General features: G+C 39.1%; 1 protein-coding gene across 3 annotated transcripts in view; it reads left to right on the plus strand.

Annotated features, from left to right (window-relative positions):
- The window catches only part of HAPLN1 (hyaluronan and proteoglycan link protein 1), a 72185-nt gene that overhangs the window by 46020 nt on the left and 3467 nt on the right, over positions 1–22698 (plus strand). For all 3 annotated transcript variants that reach the window (XM_045848067.1, XM_045848068.1, XM_045848070.1), the window contains exons 3-4: positions 14565–14936; positions 20885–21187. In XM_045848067.1, the coding sequence (XP_045704023.1) occupies positions 14565–14936; positions 20885–21187 (675 nt within the window). The remainder of the gene's footprint in view (positions 1–14564; positions 14937–20884; positions 21188–22698) is intronic.

Raw genomic sequence — 22698 nt, forward strand, 5'->3', positions numbered from 1 at the left:
AGTGGGATACATCCAAATTATTGCTATCATAATGAGCATTTCTTAAATCCTGTGGCATCCGTGGCATTTAGCAACACAATGACACATCGAATAGGCTTAATGAACACTAATTTGATGACTGCCTTCATTCTAACACTGACAAAAGCTAAACCGTAGTTTACAGAAGGGCTGTCCAAACTTTCGGTGTCTCTGGGCCATGCTGGAAGAAGAAGCATGTCTTGGGCCACACATTAAATACACAAACACTAATGAAAACTGATGAGCAAAAAGTCCACGGGTTAGACACCCCTGGTTTACAGAATTTAAGAACTTAAAAGGACTTTAGTGTGCAACATCTAGATCAATATGCCATTGTACAAATAAAGAAATCAAGACCCAGAGATTTTGTTTCTTGCTCCAGATTGCATGGCTAATGAGGAACAGTTTCCCTTGGCTAATCCCCTCCCCTTCTTCCAATTTGGGCTTATTTCTCAGCTTAAGGAATTTTGCCTGACTACTGCACTCCCCCCTTTTTCTGGACTCTGAGTTTTCTCACATCTTTGTTTCTTTTTCTCTGTAGAACTGGCTGTTAACTTTATTTTCAAGTAATCATTTCTGTCCATCTCTGCCACAAGAACATAGGTCAGCCTCACCAGGGCAGGGATAGCTGATGTATCCCAGTCACCTAAATCAGTATCTGGCACATAGTAGGTGATCAGTACATGTGCATTAAATAAGTCCAGGATCAAATTCCAGGTATTTTTTGTCAATTCTTTCTTTCTTGTAAGCTGACAGGGTTTAAATTTCCAAAGTCTGCATATGATTATTTTTGTGTCTTTGCTTCGCTTTTTCATCACACTGTCTTAATTAGCTTAAAATACTAAAAAAGTTAATTAGATGTCAATACTTCAGGGAGAAGGTTCTATGTAAACAGAAACCTAAGTTTAAAGGATAAAGTAATTTTAACAGACAAAGTGACCGTCTTTATGGACTGCCCAGAATACATTGGAGACAAAGTATACTCCAAAACCAAGCTTCTTGAGCTTCAGCCTCTTAACAACCATTTATTTGGCCTGCATACATAATTGAACAAATAAAAATAAATGAACACATAAACAATAAATATACAAGTGTTTTAAGGGGCAAATGCTGTGAGAGAGCCCCAAGGGTGTTGTGGGCTGAACCTAGCTGAGAAATAGACAAGGAGCAGGAGCCAGTCACATCAAAAGCCAGGGATAGAGCATTGCAGGGAGAAAGAGGAAGAATTCTCTGAGATGGGAATAAACATGTTTTCAAGCCAGAAGGAAGCTGAAGGAGCTGCAGCCTGTCATTGGACAGGGTGTGGTTTAAGACAAGACTGGAAGAGTAGGCTGGAGTGAGATCCTAGTGCTTTGTGTTTGGTTTAGAGTACAGAGTTCAGATTTTATTATGAAAATGGTTAAAAGGTTTAGAGCAAGGGGACAATGTGGTTTGATTTACATGTACAAAAGACCACAGTGAACAGTGGATTATGGTGGATCAAGTGAGTAAAGGTAAGGGGAATTTTAGGAGGGTCTTGAGGTAATTGGGTGAGAAACCACAGTGCTGTAGACCAGGATGGTAGCAGATGAAGATGATCCAGCTGAGGGGAAATGGAGGTACAGACAGCAGCACTTGGATGTAGAGAACAGGGGGAAGAAACACAGTAAACACACCTCCTAGATTTTGGCTTGAACAAATGGATAGATGATGGAAGCAGAAACTAAATTGAGGAAGATTGGGAGAACAGATTTGGGCAGGGCTGGGTCAGGGGGGACTTCAGTTAACTATTTGATGTCCAATATATGACTGGCCGGTAGTTGGATTTACTAAGTTTGGTGTCCAGGAAAAAAGTGTAGTACGAGAAAGTTTTGGAATCATCAGTACATAGTGGTATTTATAGCCATAGGACTAGATGAGGTCACCTGCGAAAGAAGGCAGTGCAGATGGGGGCAAGGAGCCAACCCTGGCCTGAGATTTAGAGATCCTCAACACCAACAGGTGTGGAAAAGAGGAGGCACAGGTTCCCAGATGCAAATGCTTCCCAAGTCTGACGTCTTATCATTGAAGTGTGGCCATTTTTTCTCATATATTTTTTTTACATCTAAGTTATTTGCAAACATCTTAAAATAGGGGATTTTTGCATTAAAATCTGCATTTCTAGTGTCTGTTGAAAAATCTAAAGATGTGCTATTCTTCAGCCTGTATTCCCATTGGACAACATCAGTGGGAGGTGGTTCCTGCTTTGGAAAGGAGGAGTGTCCTTCTCATTTCCAGTGCTCTCAGGACTGCAGTGCCCTTTCCACTCCCACAGCCTTGCACACCTGGGCATTTCTGTTTGACTTACCTTTCATTTTGTTTTCAGCACGAAACTTAATACTTGGCACATTGAATGCTGTCAGTTCATAATTGTTTATTAAATAATGAATCACAGGATCCCTTTTGCCTCCAGGATTGACTGTGACAGTATTATTTTGATGTCTTTGATGCTAAGTGAAGACATTAAGCATATATAAGTATAAAATCAACCTGCCGGGGTCCAGCCTAAGCGGGTCTCTGGGTCCCCAAAGGAGGAATGGTTCAGATGAAACAAGACACCAGATGAGGTGCTGGAGGACAGCCAGGCTCTCTAGACCTGACTGACTCACCGAGAAAAATCAATCTTTATTTTTATAGGGGAGATTATACAATATTCAATACATAATATGATTATTAAAACAGAAATGGTTACCATAAAAATAATTTCTAAAAACACAGAAGGTTTTACAGATGAATCATGTTAAACAAAGAAATAACTGAAAAGTACAGGAAGTCCCACAGATCAACCATATTAAACAAAGGTTACTTGACCAAGAGGGTCATTAATCAGATAGCCAACGAAGCCATACAAGCACAGACTTTCAAATACTGATTATAATTAAATATCTACTAAATTTCTATAGATTGGTCTAAATCAAAGGGGTACAAGGAGTGATTTAAAAATTAATTGTTGTTTATAGAAATTAGATTGTCTAAATTAAATAAATGATTTTTTACCTAGATCTGTTAACTACATATCTGGGGAGGCATATTATGTTTCTATGTACTAAGATTATTATATTTAAATTAAAACTTCTTCCTCCTCCATTTACCTGGTCCCATCAATAACTGCTTCTGCCCAGGGCATGGGAGAGGCCATGGTTCTAATAAATCTTGAGCTTTTGAATGGTGACCCCTGAAACATTCCTAGCAATGGCCTCCTTCAGCGTTCTGGCAGTTGGTCTGCCCATAGTTTAATTTTGTCCTTAACTTCCCAGGTGAGGGAAACAGGCAACATTAGGGTTGCTAGGGGTCTCTAGTTAGTAGTCAGCAAGTCATTTCATGCAGAATCAGAGGCATCGTGCAGAGTTTTTTGTTATAAAGCACAGGTGTCCAAAAATCTCACCACTTGATGCTAATAGGGACAAGCATACGGGAAGAGATAGACAGGAGACCCGGCCACAGCCGCTTCTGCTGTGCAGACGCATCTCATCCAACCTGACTGTGTCAAGGGTCGGTTGTTGGATGGCCTCCAACACCAACTGTGTCCTTTCTGCAAATTATAGATAACTTGACCTTGTACTTCACCGCGAAGGGGAAGTGGTCTGAGTGGAGATAAGTAGATTAGCGATCTACCCCTCTACCACATAAAGACATTTCTAATAATTAAGGACTGTGTGGTTAATTACAGCCTAATGAAAAAGAATGACTCATGCTAATGTTTTGATTTCCCCATACCTTTAGAAACAAGCCTCCATTACAGTTAAAATCCTGCACAGTATGTTTATATTAAGAAAGTCATTCACTATATTAGTGAAATATTCTATTTTATTTTCCAGTTTACTTTCCTGTAATACATTCATTAATCTCTCTATAACTGTGATAACCAATTTGCTTTATTCTAAATCTAAAATAATAAGAATTAAATCTATTTCTTTTTCCATAAATCTTTAATAACACAGAAAAATTTAAATTCTGAAATTCAGAGCAGACAAGTCTCAGTTGACAAAAATACTAAGATCATCTCTAGTTCTGGGACCAGTCGTGTTGGGCTCACCAGTGACAATAATATTAATATTACTGTGTATGATACACAGTAGAAAGTATACTACCTGAGTTGTGTCACTTAGTCCTCCCCACAGCACTGTATGAAGGTGGTTGTCCTCACTGAGGCTGAGGGAGGTTCAGTAGCTTGCCTCAGGTCCTATGGTTACTGAGAGGTAAAGCTGAGATTCAAACTCAGGCAGACCAGTTCTTGTGCTCCTAACTCACACAGTAACCATATAACCTCATCTACACCTTCTCTTAGAAACTTTTAAGGGAAGCACTGGGTAAACTGGTCATTTTATTCCAGTCCATGAATATAATTGTGTTCCAGAAGAAATCAAGTCACAATGAAAAAAAGAGTTTGGTCTTGGACCCCAGAGAAATTTTTCCCATATGCCACCGTGGTGATTCTTTATAGGAGTTGGTGAGGTGGGGGTGGGTTGGCAGCTGCAAAAAACTCACTACACACGTATCCCTGAATGATGATTGTCTGGACCCCCCAAGGAAACTGAGGAGGTGGCAGAAAGCAGTTGGATTATATAAACACAAACAGATTTTCTTGAAAGGCTTCTCAAGTGGTAGTCCTGAAATGCACTCTTATTTTTGTTAAGAACCAATGGGTTAAGAGAATCATTAAGAGCTGACATGTTTTGAATTTGTCAGGAACCAGTAGTTTTTAGGAACTGTCTCTAAAGGAGCACAGAAAAGAAGGCGATGTGGAAGACAGAAGCTGCTGCATACCTGGCACACTTGTGGAGCTCGGTAGCTGTTTGTTAGTAAGAGCCAGCTTTTCTGGGCACTCACCGAATGTAAGGCAGGAGGAAGTCTGCAACATATTACCTCACTTAATCTCACCAGGGCCCTGGGAAGGAGGCGACCCAGCTCTGTTTTGCTGATGAGGGAACTGAGACACAGAGAGGTTAATGATACAATATAAGGGGCATAGAGCATTTATGTAACCAATAAATACTCACAGTTGAAAAAAATAGATGAAGTAATAATGAATGTGGGAAGAGTTAAAGCCCACAAAGAGCTTAATCAGCAGAACAGAACTCAACTCCCTCATCATACTTCTTCCTGGTAGAAAAAGATGAAAAAAGAGAATTAAGAAGACAGAATTTTTTTTCAGGATATAAACAGTTTCAGCTTTACATCTCAGAATGGTTTTTTATTAAGCTGGGTTCAGTTGATTCCCCCCTAGGGCTATTAGAGGGGGCTCTTGATGCACATTTCAATCAGAGAAGCTCATCTTTTCTCAGATTTATATGGCAAAGTTTTGTCTAAAATATCCTTTGGGGAGAAAAGTTCCATACTTCCAGAATTTTTTTTCAATATGTATTGCCAGAGTTCAACCCCTAGGCTGTAAAATATAGTAATAAATTTGTTCTTCAATTTTTACTCTGAAATTTGCATATAATAACATGGTATGCATTCATTGTCAGCACTATCCAAAACAATACTATATTTTGGTGCTGGATAGTTTCCCATTAGAGAAACAATTTAGCTTAAGGCACTACCTAAGAAGATGCTACAAAGAAATTGTAAAAGCACAATTCTAGGCAATTTGGTTCAGCTGTAGATCGATAGGAAGTAGCAAGGCACAAACACTCTACAAAGGTTAGAGAGAAGGCAGGGAGGTGGGGAGCAGGGTGGTTGAGAGGAGTGAATCCTTGAGGCCTGTGAGACCACAAGGCAGGGTCACAGGTGGTGGAAACCGGCCCTGAGCACTTGACAGCGAAGAGCAGTCTTCACTTATCCCATTTTCAGCGTTGGCTTTTCCCTTTGTAGTTCAAAACTAGACACCAGTCAGGACATTTAACAACAGTATCTTTAAGGAACAGTCTATGAGATAAGTTTTGCATGTTTTAAAGACATGTTTAAAGAGAACATTTTTATTAACGGAGCAATAGGTCTTCTGCAAAAAATATATAATCCTTAATTTATCCTTCAATGATAACCATATTATATGATTACAATCTTGGCTAAGAGCTCTTTAGCATATTTTCTGGAGATGTTCTAGATAAGTTTTTTTGGTTTATTTATTTGTTAGTTAAATTCCCTCAACTATTTAATTTATTTTCCTACCATTTATTTTAGTTTGTACATAGGCAATACATTCACATGGTTTAAAATATTTTAAATGTACAAGTATACACAGTGAAAGTCTCCCAAAATTCCTACACCCAGACATCTACCTCAGCTTTCTACAGGCTACGAAGGTCATTAGTTTTTTGCAGATCCTTTCAGATATAGTTTATGCATGGATACATATTTCTTTTGAGTTATGCAAATGATTAGAAGCATGACATTCTCTTAGAGCAGAGTTTGAACTTCAAATGAAGCAAAGATGGGCTAGGGACAAATCCAAGAGTGTTTCAAACTCAAAACAAGTAGGTGAGGGCAGAGGGCAAAATGGACCCTCATTAAAACTCCTCTCCTGCCCTCTTTAGGTCTGCCCTTCCTGAGGCGCTGAGTCATAGAGAACCTCAGGGTCCTTTGCATTTGGGGATATCTGGGGAAGAAATGAAAGCTCTGCTTCTGACAAATTAAAAGTCATCAGCTCTCCAACAGGACAGTAAAGGCTGGATGGAAGGTGGGGGTCGGGAGGCAGTAGGGTCCAGAAAGAGGACCCTCATAAAGTTTCTGATGCAAAGCTGACCAGACATGTCAGAATTATAATGAAAGGATGGGAGCTTCTGACTCCAGGTGAGCAACTTCATGAAAAATTATATTCGTTCCAAGCTGAGAGAAACAAAATAATTATAAACAGTTAAATTTTAATGAGTAAGATACTACATTTTTTTTCATTTTTTCTAAATCACCCTACTCAAATGGAATATGTAAGGTACAATGAGAGACCAATGCTTACATTATACTTTCTTTTAAATAATCTTTAGTATGTGTATTTAATTTTTTTTAAAGATTTTATTTATTTATTTTTGGAGAGGGAATGGAGGGAGAAAGAGAGAGAGAGAAACATCAATGTGCGGTTGCTGGGGGTCATGGCCTGCAACCCAGGCATGTACCCTGACTGGGAATCGAACCTGAGACACTTTGGTTCACAGCCCGAGCTCAATCCACTGAGCTACTAGTATGTATATTTAATTTTTTATAAAGTGTTCTCATTTTAGAGCTGTGTAACTGTATAAAGCAAGTAGCAGGCATCCATGCCTACTGCTACAGTGAGTGCAGGCCATAGGCAGCACAGCGCAGTCCATTGCGGTCGCAGACACTGCGAGTGCCAGGCGTGGTGTTGCTGAGGGAGGAGCCCTGTGAACCAGACGTGGAGGGGGAGGCAGAGTGACTATTTTCACTAGACAATGCAAGCACAGCAGTAAGGACACAAATCCCTTTTGGCTGCTCGTCCTCAGGCAGGTTTGGCTACCCTAATGAAAGTAACAGCTTTCAAAGTGTTAGTTTTACACACCCGAACCCACCACAGTGATAACAGATGTCAGAGAAACAAGGACCTATTTTTAAAACCAGTGCGATTTTTTCAAATGACTCACCGTGGCGCTAACAGTTGAGTCTCATCCTCCCAGTTTGGAATGGCAGGGAGAAATAGCTTTCTGTTCAGTGTGATGAAATTTTTGGAAATAGGTAGTGCTGGTGGTTGTACAATATGGTGAAGGTAATTAATGCCATTGCATCATACACTTACAAATGGTTAAAATGGCAAACTTTATGTTATGTATATTTTATTACAATCAAAAATTCAGATGGTGGTAAAGGACAGTATTTTTAATGTCCTAGTTTAGTGTCTTATTTAGCCATGTTATATTCCCCAATTCTTTGTTTTTCTGTTTACATTTTATTGATCTACAAAGTTCAAAAGTCTGTAGGCTACTTCACCTACATGCCAGTGAGCAAGTAACCAACCAAGACTGGCTATGTGCACAATTGACAGTTTATTTTGAAAAGAAAACTTGGATCTGTAGCACCTTCTCTTCTTTTTCTGTTACCTGTGTATTTCTCGACAAAGAATGGACAAAATAAAAAAGGGGGCATTACATTTTTAATAGAACTAAGAACAATAGGTAATAAATAATCCAATATCATGTTTCTAAATTGTTTTTCAGTAACTAATTGCTTTTGTTCTATTGTTTAAAAGACAGCATCTAAATTATATGGCAATATAAAGATCACTTATTTGGTCATGTAATTGCTTTTATAATTTTGTGAAATTGAACAACGTCCTGGATTTCACAGCAGAACTTGTAAAGTAATAACAAGACCCTGCTGTTTCCCCTGGAGATAACTGTGGTCCATGAAGGGCATCAAATCTTTCAAGTCACTGTCATTGAAACTCATTAATAGAAATATGAAATTTCTGCGACTTCAAAATTGAACTTAAAAAATTCACTTTCCAAATGAGTATATGTATACTGCCTACTTTTTTTTTGCATTTTTAAAAGGAAAACAAGCAATACTCATTCTTACTACCGAAGTTTATTTTTATTTTTTCTATTTTATTTGCTTTGCAACTGAGTGTCGATCAAACAATTTTGATTTAAGCATAAATTTCAAACTGATCCAGCTTTTTGTGTCCAATGATCAGATGCAAGGCTTCTACTGGACAAGAGAGTGCAAAGTTTGCTGTCAGCACTCCCCATTCCCTTTACTAGTCTTTGTGCCTTCTCTCTTCCTCTCCAGCTCAGTGTATTTCCTGGGTGATCCCTAGCAGGACCACCTTCCATAGTGAGTCTGATAAGACTCTTAAACTCGCCCCAGCTGTTATGGCTCAATTGGCTGGAGCATCATCCAATAAATCGAAAGGTTGCAGTTTTGATTGCCAGTCAGGGCACGAGCCTGGGTTGTGGGTTTGTCCCCAGTCGTGGTGTGAGGCAACCGATCAGTTTCTTTGCCTCGGCCCGCGAGGCAGTCAACGGGGTCCGCCGATATACCTGCAACGGATGAAAAGGGATGGGACAGGAGGCGTGAAAGAACGACAGCAAGACAAAGGATTCTGATCAAGCTGCAAATTTTATTTAAAAATGGAGGGAGTTATATAGAGAGGGGTGGAGGAAGGCAGATAGAGGAAGTAGCTCTGGTTGGTAGCCTTGGGGCGTGCTCTTAGCTAGGATTGGTCAGGGGACGTGTGATGGGCGCATGATCAAGGCACTGATTGGCGTGCTATCTGCATGTTCAGGCTAGGCGCCTGACCGCAAACATCCTGTTGTGGAAGCGCAATCTTTATTTCTGATTGCATCAGCCTGTTTCAGGCTTATCTTGGCCCCCAACATCTCCTCCCTTGTTTTCATTTTTAAGGCGAGGAGTGGACATTAACCGGCTAGGGGAGGCAGTGGTCTGGCTCCTCCTGAGCTTGTCCTGAGCTTTGAAGTACCTTTGCGGAGGAGAGGGTTGGGGTACTGACCTCTATGCAAGCCGACTTGCCTCTCAGGAGACATAGCAGAGCCACCTTCGGGGCAGCTTCTCCTTGCGATGCTTTGCTCTGCACCTAGCGGTATCCATTACAATTTATGTAAAGTATAATGCCAAGGGTTATACTGTTCCCGTAGGAAGTGGGGGGTGGTAAGAAGGCGCTTATGCGCGAGGACATTCTCGGAGAAAACGCTGCGAGTCAGTGCCAGGTTCATTCATTTCTAGCTGATGATAATGTATCTGGATAGATTTGCCAAGAAGGGAGTTAAGTTGGTCTCGGATGAGGTTTGTGGTGCGCCTGAGAACCCAGGGAGCAAAGGTCAGGAAGAGAATGATAGCTATTAAAGGCCCGAGGAGAGGGAGAAGAAAGGGGAGTAGTCCGTTGAAGGCTGTAAGGAAAGGGCTTTCAGTTAGGGCTTTTCGTCATTTTTCCAGATCTTCTCGAAGGGTTTGGATCTTGTCCCGGACGATGCCTGACTTGTTGGCATAAAAGCAGCATCGTTCCTGTAAAGCTAAACAAATGCCTCCCTGCTCTGCTGTGAGTAAGTCTAAGCCTCGTCTATTCTGGAGGACTACCTCCGCTAGGGAGTCTAGTTGGTCTTGAATGTCAGTAATGGTACTGGATAAGGCTTGGACATCATCGACAAGTTGTTTGGAAAGTTTTGTATAGGAGTGAACTGCGACTCCTAATCCTGCAGTTCCGGTAGCTACCGCTCCAGAAACTCCTAGACCAACAAGCAGGGGAATAATAGCTAAGGCTCTTTTTGTGTCGTCCTGCGAAGTGGTCAAAAGCAGGAACGGGACGGGTTCATCCCCTGGGATAATGTCTATGTCAGGTAGTAAGGCAGCTAGGGCACATAGCCCTGTCCAATTGGCGGGCAGGGCGGTGAAAGGTAGATTATTGCCACAAATGAATGCTCGTCCTGGACCAGGGCAGAGGGATGTGCTGTAATTAAGCGTGTGGCTACAATTGGTAAAGCTAGCGAAACCAACAGAAATATCAAAAGAATTATTTTGTAATTTCTTATAGATGCAGGGGGAGGAGTAAAAAAGCATAGGCTGAACTCTAAAGGGTATGCTGAGGGTGCAATTTTGTTCGGTGATATTCAGGGCTGATATGTTGGTGGGGACAGTCTCAGAACCAAAAACTTTATAATAATCATTCAGACAATCACCTACATGGTGCCAGACACGGGAGTCAATGCTACCCTCTTGAGGAAACCATGGACAGATTTTAAAAATGAAAGTAAAAAAGGAATTTAAATCTTTTTTACAAACCCGAATCTTCCACACCTTGAGGGATTCCTTTAATTGACTAACAAATAAATCACGTTGTGAACATGCCTGTCCCATGGTTGGGTCTTACCTTTGAGATGCCGCTGTCGGGGAACGGGGGTCGTCAGGGAATGCCGGCGCGCGGTTGGGCAGTCGCGGTGAGCCGGGCGAGACGCTGCAAAGCAGTCAAAACGCTGCGGTCGAAGGGGACAGCGGTCCGCACGAGCAATCAGCGGGGCCCCACGTTGGGCGCCACTTGCCTCGGCCCTCGAGGCAGTCAACGGGGTCCGCCGATATACCTGCAACGGATGAAAAGGGATGGGACAGGAGGCGTGAAAGAACGACAGCAAGACAAAGGATTCTGATCAAGCTGCAAATTTTATTTAAAAATGGAGGGAGTTATATAGAGAGGGGTGGAGGAAGGCAGATAGAGGAAGTAGCTCTGGTTGGTAGCCTTGGGGCGTGCTCTTAGCTAGGATTGGTCAGGGGACGTGTGATGGGCGCATGATCAAGGCACTGATTGGCGTGCTATCTGCATGTTCAGGCTAGGCGCCTGACCGCAAACATCCTGTTGTGGAAGCGCAATCTTTATTTCTGATTGCATCAGCCTGTTTCAGGCTTATCTTGGCCCCCAACATTTCTTGGTGTCAGAGTTTCTCTCCCTCTCTCTCTCCATCTCTCCCCCTCTCTCTAAAATCAGTGAGCATGTTCTTGGGTAAGGATTTTAAAAAATTAAATTAAAAAAATTTTCTTTAAGAATCTTAAACTCTTACACTCAATGTTCTCATGGCATATACCTGTTGCTGAAATGGCTAAGTTCTGGTAGAGCCTGCAATAGAAGCCAGAGCTCCTGACTCACTGTCCAGTGCTCATGCCTACATCTTACCTGTTCTGTAGCAGGCTACTCCCCATCAGTGTTCAGTGCTCTGTAATCTGCACTGTGGATCTGCTATGAAAATGAGCAAACAGAATGCAGTGTTCTCAGCAGGCTGTGTTAGAGGTTCAGGTTAATGATTAATGGCTCTCAGTCACTAAATATGTTACACATTACACATCTTTCTCAGGATTTTTTGAATTTCAGTCAGGGACTTCTGTCATCTATTAGCTCAACACCCAGTCCCCCCAAAATAAAAATAAAATGGTAGAAATTTATTTGGTAGGCTTGTACAAAACCTTATTTTGTGGAAAGACTGGATTTTTGTGTCTGCTCCCTTCTCGACATTACACCACGTAAGTCATCATCTACTCACGATGCTGGAGTAAAAGTAAATAGTACCTAAAAAACCATAAGCTTACACTTCTAAAGTACTACAAGATGATTTAGAGTTAACCACAAGAAAAAAATTAGAAGTCTCAGTCCTTTGCACAAGAGTTTTGATCTTTGCTTTAACTCTTTAATTTATGAAACACTCAGCTCTTGTGTTCATTCTGGAATACCTTATGATTACGCCCAACCATACAATCATTTCCACGTTTCCTGTACAACACAGGTGGCATTTTATGTACTTTTTTACTCCACAGAGTTCAAAACTTTATAATTAAGTGAAACCATGGAAGGTTAACATATGCCAATATTAAGCTCAGTATAAAGCAGTGTTATATTTGAGAAATACTGTGGAAAATCTATGCAGTAGGAAGAGTTACTAGTGAATGGATGCTTACTTTGGGTCTGCCATTATTTTAAGTGTTTTATGTGTCTATTAAGTCAACTCTAGAAGTTGTGGGGAGAGGAGAGGGGAAAAGTCAGAAAATTGTACTTGAGAAACAATAAAGAATAAATAAATAAAACAATAAAAAAGTCAACTCTGTAGAGTAGGTACTACTACCCCTAATTCACATATAACAAAATTGGGTTTAGAAGTTGCACAACTTACTCGAGGCTACAAAGCCAGTAAATTAGGGCGGTGAAGTTAGAACAAGGTCTCTATCACATTAAAGTCCTTGTTCCTAACCACTGTGATAACCCATATCCCAGTGCATTTGGACATTAGTTTCGACTTTAAAGAGCTTAAAAGGAACATGAAACTGCAACCTTTTGTAGTTTTGTGTCATGTCTAGACTGAAGTTCCAGCAGGAGAAAGCCCAACTCCTAGGTGTCCTCCCAAGGAGGTAGGAGATCTTCCCTATGACCCTCACGCATAACTGAGCTAACTTAGTCAACAGCTCATTCTTCTCCTCCCAGAAAGAAAACACTAGAGATACTTAGGTATAACTTATATGCAGTCATTGGGGATATTGTAGAGGACAATCATACATAGGGTAGAGTTGGATAGATTACCTTTCATCTCTTATAAGTTGATGGTCCTAAAAATAAAATCTAAAGGAAATGTTTAATGAGCTGGATTCACTTTAATTAAGCCATTATATTGTCTCTCTCCCTCTCTCTCTTTCTCTCTCCCCAAAGTGGGGGCATTGATGGAACTGTTAAACTTTTCTGTTTCTGAGGGTTGGGGCCAATCTATACATGAAATTTACTTTATTTTTAAATATTGCATGATTTTGATTGCTATATTATAAAAGTAGAACCACTGTATCTATTTCTGTATACTTTTTATTTTTAAATCTGAATAATATGTATGCCACTAAATAGCTAAGTTTTAGATCTGTCTGGAGGTGAGAGGCTACAACTCATATTGTCTTGTGTATCTTAAATGATTCATGTCCAAGGTTTACTCAGTACCTACCTGCCTATGGCAGAAGGGCTAGAGGAAAGGCAGTTTTTGGAAGCCTTTGAAAGCTGTGTATAGATGAGAAGTTGTGTGTGTCCAAGAGTCCTTATATCACTTTCTCATTTTCAAATCTTGCACATCCTCAAGAGACCTTGTCAAGGTCAAAGGCACAATGAGCTAACCAAGGGAAACCCCAGAGAAAGCCAAGATCTGAAAATAACCATGGCTCTCTAGAGAACCGCAGCCCTGCTGACTTGGCAAGCTTGGAATGCTGCGGTACTCTCTGGAAGGCAAGGCGATAAAGTCTTTGGCAAAGGAAAACAAAAGGACAAGGAAGGGAAAGGTGGCTGTGATAACTGTTAAATAAGAAATAGCAGGAAGCAAAGAGAGAGGAAATAGAAGGTGATTTAAGGAAATAAAGAAGTAATTATTTGGCTAGTCAGAAAATAAGTATAACTTTGGATACACTTTTAACATTCAAGTTTTAAGGAATATATTTTAAAGTCTGGAGGTTTTATAAAGCATTCACTAAAATACCTTTGTGATGTCTGGCCTTTTATAAAAACTAAGATATGCATGTTGCTTAAAATACTCCAGAATGGCATTTTAATTACAGGTATATATTTGAATAGAGGCCATAAAGTTGAGGCTATTCTAAGTTCTTTGGCCAGAAGTATAATAAAAGTTGATCATGTTGTTTTATACTTTTTCTATAAATATAATACAGATTTATTATATTAGAAAGCTCACTTAGGAAGAGGAAACTATATCTACAAATTTTTTGTTTATATTAATGAAATAATCATGGCACTTCATCATTTTTCTTGGTCTTGTTTCTATATATTTGACATTTAAATGTAAAAAAAAATAACATTTATTATGAAATCATCAAACTCCAGATGACTATGGAATTTTATATCCAATATTTCTTAATGCTAATGCACATTCTTCCTCTTTTCAATGGTTCAAAAGACATGGCTACCTTCCAGATGCCCTATAAATGTTAGGGGTAACTTTCCATCCTGGTTCAAAAGGGACTGCTCTCAAACAATGCAGAGAAGCTTATCACCCAATGCTACTATTTATCAGATACCCTGTAGAGGTAGCATATTTCACTTCAGAGAAATGTCAAAAAGCATATTAATGGTTCTTTTCTTTCTTTTTTTTTAATTATAGCAGAAAATGGCCCCCATCTCCGTGTGGAAGCAGAACAAGCCAAGGTGTTCTCACACAGAGGTGGCAATGTTACACTGCCATGTACATTTTTTCGAGACCCTACAGCATTTGGCTCAGGAACCCACAAAATCCGAATTAAGTGGACCAAGCTAACTTCAGATTACCTTAAGGAAGTGGATGTTTTTGTTTCCATGGGATACCACAAGAAAGCCTATGCAGGCTACCAGGGTAGAGTGTTTCTGAAAGGGGGCAGTGAAAGCGATGCTTCTCTGGTGATCACAGACCTCACCCTGGAGGATTATGGGAAATACAAGTGTGAGGTGATTGAAGGATTAGAAGATGATACTGCTGTGGTAGCATTAGATTTACAAGGTAAGTATCTATAAATCATGTCAAACTTAGAAATTATAACTTACCATTGATCATTTATTTTTTCATGATGTCTAGTCTTTTTTTTTTTCAGGATGTCTAGTGGTTATCAAAGCTATAATAAACCAAAAGTCCATGCATTGCATGTTTTTCTATTCTTGTGTATTTCATAGGCTATGATTCCAGCTTTCATATTTGAAATGTACACACAATGGTTATGCGCAAAATTGAAGCTATTTGCAAGTAGAAGAAATGTGCAGTGGAACTGAATTAATAATATTCAGAAACTGCCTATGCTATTCAAAATTTAAATCTCATTACATGGTTATTGAGACATTCAGATTCAATGCTTTTTTATTATACTACTAAAATTATCTCACTTTCAAAATAGTGGCAAGTTTTGTGAAGGATATCTACTAACTAAAATACATGTAATTGTATTCTGTAAAGTAATTCTGAAAACAATTTAACAAAAAAGTTACCTCCACATTTATTTAAGTATTACTGTAAAGAAGTATTTTTTAAAAAGCAGCAGAAAGAAAGAAGGAGCTCCTACCCTTTGCAACATTATGGATGGAGCTGGAAAGCATTATGCTACGCGAAACAAGCCAGGCAGTGAAAGACAAATACCACATGATCTCACCTTTAACAGGAACCTAAATAACAAAACAAAGAAACAAACAAAATATAACCAAAGACACTGAAATAGGGGACAGACTGACAGTGACCAGAGGGGAGAGAAGAGGGAATTTCAGGGGGAAATGGGTAGGGTTTACAGGAACAAATTTGGAGGACACATGGACAAAAACTAGGGGTGGGGGGTAATGGGGGGGAAGAGGGGAGGGTTGGGTGGGTGGGCTGGAATGGGAGTAAGTGGGAGAAAACTGTACTTGAACAATGATTAAAATAAAATAAAAAAAAAGATTTTATTTATTTATTTTTGAGAAGGGGAAGAGAGGGAGAAAGGGAGAGAAACATCAATGTGTGGTTGCCTCTTGCATACCCCCTACTGGGGACTAAGCTTACAACCCAGCCCTGTGTCCTCATTGGGAATCAAACCAGCGACCCTTTGGTTCACAGACCAGCACACAGTCCACTGAGCCACACCAGCCAGGGCAAGAAGTACTTTTTTTTTAAATGGTCAATAGTCTCTTAGACATTGAATACCAAATGGTCAAGACATTTGAGGGAAATTTTCATTTCTTGTATATGTAATACATTCAGTAGGTTCAAAACCCCAAATCTACAGAAAGCTCAACAATAAAAATGTCCTTGTCATCCTGTGTCTCTTCTGCCCAAAGCCCACACTCTAAATGCCCCACCAGTAGGGAAACTCTTCTCTGTGGTTTCTCATGTATCTCAAAACTTACATTCATGAATCTCTGAGTTTCTTTACGCTAGAGGATGAATTTTAGCTGCTTTGATAGAATATTTTTCTTCCTTGTGCACATGAACTATAAGTGTGTGTATGCTAGAAGCTCCTTTCACCTCCTAGGATGGATTTTTGCACTTGGAAAAGGATGGGTTTGCTCCACTAGCACATCATTGAAGATTTGACCTCTGAACCCCTTAGAATCCCATCACATGTATGGAGATTCATTAGCTTAATGTATCTAATGAATTATACGATGCTGTAAAATGGGGTTTTGTGACCTTTTCCTCCCAGTTGTTCTTCATTCCTGAATGCATGTCATCTGTGCTTTCAGTTTTTGATTCAAATTAATACCCATGAATATTGGTGAAACTGAGGCCAAATACACAAAAAATATCATCTGAGGACTTTCAGAAATAGAAAAATAATTCCATACGTGTACATAGCACTGTTAACCCCTAGGAAAGGCCTAGAGGAAGGTAAAACTATGCTGCATGGTCTCTGCCTTTTTGTTACTAAATGTAGTTACTTAATGGAGTTATTGAAATTTACTTTAGTTTTTATATGTATCATGATATGAAAACCTTTCATATGTCTAACAACTTAATGTTTGCCAACAACTGGGATGAAATAGACTACAATTATAAATATTAAAGAATATATATTCAAAACATACTTCCACTGACAGAACTACTCACATCGTTTGCTATTGCTCATTTCCATGTGATGATGTACCATCCTCATTAACCCCTTTGCAGTGATGCATACCAGACCTCCGTGGAAAAGTAAAGAGCATTTATTGTACTTTGACATATAAGGATAAAATAATTATACTCAGAAAATAACTAAATACCCTTCTTTTCACCCATGAAAGTTTGACTTTTCTTATTTTTGTAAGTGGTGGATGAAAGCAGTCACCACTAGCTCCATAATTCAGCTGTAGAAATTGCAGATTTTTCTCAAAGAGCCAAGAATATTTCTGCAGTCATAGTTGTAGGTGTTGAAATTTTAATAAGCTGAAAGTAAAATATGTAAATAAATTAATGCTAAAAATTATGTTGTTCCAGAAATGTTCCTCTTTGTAAGAAATATCTGATTGTTGAACTGTATGCACTGAATGTGCATAATATAGTGAAGCTTTTAAAATTTTGGCTGAGTAAAACATAGAAATTGACCTTCATATACTTGCAGTGGGTTCTTTCCAGCATCATCAAATATTCATTAAAGTGTATGTAAATCTTTTAAGCCAATAAAACAGTAAGTTGATCATTTATTCTTATGATTGGAAAATAGTGAAATTTTAATATAGGGTTTCATTTTGACTTTAGGAAATGCTTGCTTGAAATTATGCTAAATATGAAAGGAGCTCAAATAAAAAATACTACACTGGATTTGAACCTGAACCTACCACATTTCAGTAATATTCGATGATTAATCAAGGACAAATTACTAAAGAAAAAATTTTCCTAATGCCCATGAAAGTCCACTAAATATACTGCCATGAATTTAAGCCTGATTTTTTTAGTTTTTAAAATTATTATAAATTAAAATATTCTTGCAAATCAAAACCACAATGAGATATCTCCTCACTCCAGTTAGAATGGCTATCATTAATAAATCAACAAACACCAAGTGCTGGTGAGGATGTGGAGAAGAGGGAACCATTGTGCACTGTTGGTGGGAATGCAGACTTGTGCAGTCACTGTAGAAAACATCATGGAATTTCCTCAAAAAAAATTAAAAATGGAACTTCCTTTTGAACTAGCAATTCCACTGCTGGGAATAAACCCCAAGAATCCTGAAACACCAGTTCAAAAGAACTTATGCACCCTCATGTTCATAGCAGCACAATTTACAATAATCAAGTGCTGGAAACAGCCTAAGTGCCAATCAGTAAATGGGTGGATTAAAAAACTGGTACATTTACACAATGCAATTCTATGCAAAAGAAAGAAAGAAGGAGCTCCTACCTTTTGCAACAGCATGGATTGAACTGGAGAACATTATGCTAAGTGAAGTAAGCCAGTTGGTGAAAGACAAATACCATGTGATCTCACTTCTAAGAGGAAACTAATGAACAAAATAAACTAACGAGGAAAATAGAACCAAAGATATGGGAACATAGAACAGAACGACAGCAGCCAGAGGGGATAATGGTGGAAAACAGGTGAAGGAATTAGTCAAAAAACCATATATGAATGACCCATGGACATGGACAATGGTGTGGAGATTGTGGGAGCAGGGGACTAGCTGGGCAGAGGAGGGCAAAGGGAGAAAAATGGGGGTGACTATAATAGAATAACAATTAAAAAATATATTCTACATTCTTCACTGTTACCTTCTTAAGCCATTTGGAAAATGGAATTCAACCCATATGGTTTCCTTTTCTCTCCACATGGACATATTTTGGAATTTTTCTGTCACTTGACATCCAGCTACCAAGGAAATCGCTAGTGGATAAATTAAGCATTTTCATTTACAGCAGCATTCCTGGGTTTGCTGAGGAAAGGATGAAAGGCACAATGGACAGGGAGCACTGTAGCAATTTCTTCTTAGCACTGACTGGATTCTTAGCTGGACACCTGGGTGTAGCTCTTCTTAGATAGAGCCATATGAAGGTTTCCCTTCCATCATCACTGCAGGGGGCACTGGCAATCCGAGAGTCTTTTCCTCCTTCCTTTTGGCTCTGATTCAGCTTACAGATCACTTAGCCAAGAACCTGAGAAGGCAGGATGAGATCAGGAAGCCTTCCTGGATCTCTGCCTGTTGTGGACAGTGCCAGCTGGACTGCCCTAGAGAGACAAACGTGTCCTGCAGAGGCCTTCAGTGGATGTGACTTGATCTAGGCTATTGAAACTTCTTCTTGTAGAGTCTTCCAGGACAACTTATAAAAGAAAACACTTCCTGTGTGGACTGGTTGCACTATTAGTGAATTGTACATTCATCTTTAATAAGGCCTACAGTCTCATAAAAATAGCACAAGTGATATAGTTCACCACATTACTGTCAGTGGGACAACTTTTTATATTCTTTATCTAAACTATTAATTCTAATTATATTTTAAAAATCCAATGCAAGGACTTGAACAATCACACTAACATTGTCTTTTAGCAATAATGGGGAAAACATTTTGATACAGTGTCCTTCTTCAAGTCCAGCAAATGGCACAACTTTGCTTTCTTAAGCAATCATTATCCTTTAAAGAAATTGTGCAGAAAATTGTGAGACAGCTCAATCGCCTCCCATGATTATTTGACTAAAAGAATGCTTTTGGAAAACCGCTGCATCTTCCCAGGCTAACTAGCTGCCAAATCACACAACTTATATTTGCCTTTTAAAATATTTAACTTAATTCTCTGGCATTCACTTAATCAGCTGATGTCTATTCTTACCCTACCTTGTTTAGGACAAGCATCAGGAAGTTTTACTTATTTTCCCATCTTTAATAAAAATTGTTTTAAAAGTTTAGTTTTGTTTTGCAATATATGAATGTGAAAACTGAAAAATAGTAATGAAAATATTTTTAAATAAAGCCTTTATTTTAGCAGCATTGTTTAAGAACAGGAAAAAAAGTTTAATGGCTGTGTTAAAAACTGAAACAAATATGAGATCTATGATGTTCATTACGGAAGTATTCCTCACCGTAAAGAATTGCTTTATTAAGATAAAATAAGACTGTTCAATTAGGTTTTTGTTAGATGTGCAAAGGATTTCACTTGGAGGTTTCTCCAAATCAGAAGTCCTGTAAGCAAAAGTTACTTATCTGCAAGTTTTTAGGATCAAGTGTAAAAGACAGTTTATGAAATTAAGAAAAAACTGACAGTAACCAGAGGGGAGGTCGGAGGAGATAATGGGGGGAGAAGAGAGAAGGGTTGTCAAGGAACATGTATAGAAGACACATGGACAAAACCAAAGGGGAGTAGGATCCATGATGGGAAGTGGAGATGGCTGGGGAAGGAGGAGTGGGGGTGGGGGCGGAATAGAGACAACTGTACTTGAACAACAATAAAAAAAAAGAAAAAAAAAGGAAAAAATATATATGGATAATTTAACATATTTATATTTTTAAAAGATAATATAAAATGAATTACTAATTATATAAGAATAATTACTAAGAAAAATACATTGTGAATTTTGATAAATAACTTCTCTCTCAGCACTACTTCTGTATCCCCTACCATGCTTAGTTTTCAATATTGACTTTCTCCCAAACAGGGCTCAGGAATACATTTTTAGGGATAGTAACCAACAGCAGTGGTAAATTCTCAAAGATGGCTATTTGGAAAATATAGTCCACAGGCGAATCATTTTAGAAAGGAGAATTTCAAGGTTCAGGCTGAACTCTTAGCAAAAGAGGTAAATCACTGAAGTTGTCAAACCACAAAGTGAACTGTGACACACTCAGGGCTGAGAGGCTGTTTAAAGGGGAAAGAGACAAGGAGAAACCAATGCAAGTTGCCAAAACCTACTGCTTCATCTGATGGAGAGTTTATCATGTTTTTTCACCAGTCAAGTGGGATTTATTCATACTTGTTACTTTTTGTGCCACTAATGATCCTGTGCTTTCTCCTTTGTATAGGTGTGGTATTCCCTTACTTTCCACGACTGGGGCGCTATAATCTCAACTTCCATGAAGCACAGCAGGCTTGTCTGGCCCAGGATGCTGTGATTGCCTCCTTTGACCAGCTGTACGATGCCTGGCGGGGTGGGCTGGACTGGTGCAATGCCGGCTGGCTCAGTGATGGCTCTGTGCAATACCCTATCACCAAGCCAAGGGAGCCCTGCGGAGGCCAGAATACTGTGCCCGGTGTCAGGAACTACGGGTTTTGGGATAAGGAGAAAAGCAGATACGATGTGTTCTGTTTTACATCCAATTTCAATGGTAAGATACTAACCATACTTCCTTCTTTCATATACCATAAACCAATATGTACTATGACACTACACATGACTTTCAGTCTTGTGTACTTGAAAAGATAAAAGCTTTGAAGTTTGAAAAGATATAAAAAGTTCTTTCAGGTCATAATTTATTTTTAATTGACATGAGTAAAGCAAAAGTGTTCATTTCCACTGTTCTTGGGTTTTGTTACATCTGATTGGTCCTGTGAAATAGTTTACCGTGTGATGTTGTCTAGGGTCTGCTTTTTGTTGCCAAAGGTGATGTTGCCCCTCTATACCCTCCCTAGGATATAGCTCTCTCAAATGAAGTAAGGGTGGCTTCTGTGTCATGTTCTCTTTCACTGCATTCTAATGTCAGTACAGTCATAAATGATCAGCAAGGTTGAGGATGAAGAGTGCTTTGTAAGAAAACTCAGTAGAAATAGCATTGGAGGTGAGAGCTGAAGAGAAGAGGTTCATGTTTCCTCAATGTGGATGACTGATTCTTTGCATTCAACAAAAGTCCCAACCTTGCCCTGCTCCTTCTAGAACCAGCTGCATAATGAAAGGGGCCCAGTCAAAATGAAAATGTTGGTCCCTTGTTCCAAAATTATTGAGGATTTTAAGATGGTGACAGCAGAGCATTAAACCAATTATGAGACCATGTCTAACTGCACAGGTCATACACCCATGAAGCAAACCCTGGCCCCATCTATTTTATTTCCCTGGTGACATGCTTTGAAAAAAATAGCAAGGGATCAGGATCATCAAATTTTCTGTAAAGGGCCAGATAGTAATATTTTTGCTTTGCACACCATATGGTCTCTTTTGCAAGTAAAAAATTTAATGTGGTACATAGTAACACAAACACAGCCATAGACAGTATTAAATGGATAGGTGTGGTTATGGTTTTTTTTTATCTTTTTTTTAGATTTTATTGATTTATTTTTAGAGAGGGAAGGGAGGGAGAAAGAGAGAGAGAGAGAGAAACATCAATGTGCAGTTGCTGGGGGCCGTGGCCTGCAACCCAGGCATGTGCCCTGACTGGGAATTGAACCTGCAATGCTTTGGTTTGCAGCCCACGCTCAATCCACTGAACTATGCCAGCCAGGGCGGTTATGTTTTAATAAAACTTTATTTGACTCAGGTGTTGTAGTTTGCTGACACTGGTGTAAGTGATAGAACTAGCTAATGTTCCAATGGCTCTACCCTTTCTCCAGATCACGTCATCTTAGTCTAGAAAGTACTGCAAGCATTAATTTATACTTCAATAATCTATATTTCATGTATAATCAAACACAAGAGTGATTATATTCTATCTGAAAAAAGTCTGAGAAAATATTCAATTGGCGTGTATCACTTCAGTCAGTGCTGTCATATTTTATACATTTTATGGGTATTTAATACATGTTGAAGGAATCTTAGTAATTAACACTATTCAGTTAGTGGGGAGACTAACTTTAAATTGCTCTTGTGAAACAAAAAAAAAGAAAAAGTTAGGTATCAGGCTCCCAC

The sequence above is a fragment of the Phyllostomus hastatus genome, unplaced genomic scaffold, assembly GCF_019186645.2.
Source record: "Phyllostomus hastatus isolate PE091 unplaced genomic scaffold, TTU_PhHast_1.1 phas_contig_58, whole genome shotgun sequence".
NCBI classification, from domain to species: Eukaryota; Metazoa; Chordata; class Mammalia; order Chiroptera; family Phyllostomidae; genus Phyllostomus; species Phyllostomus hastatus.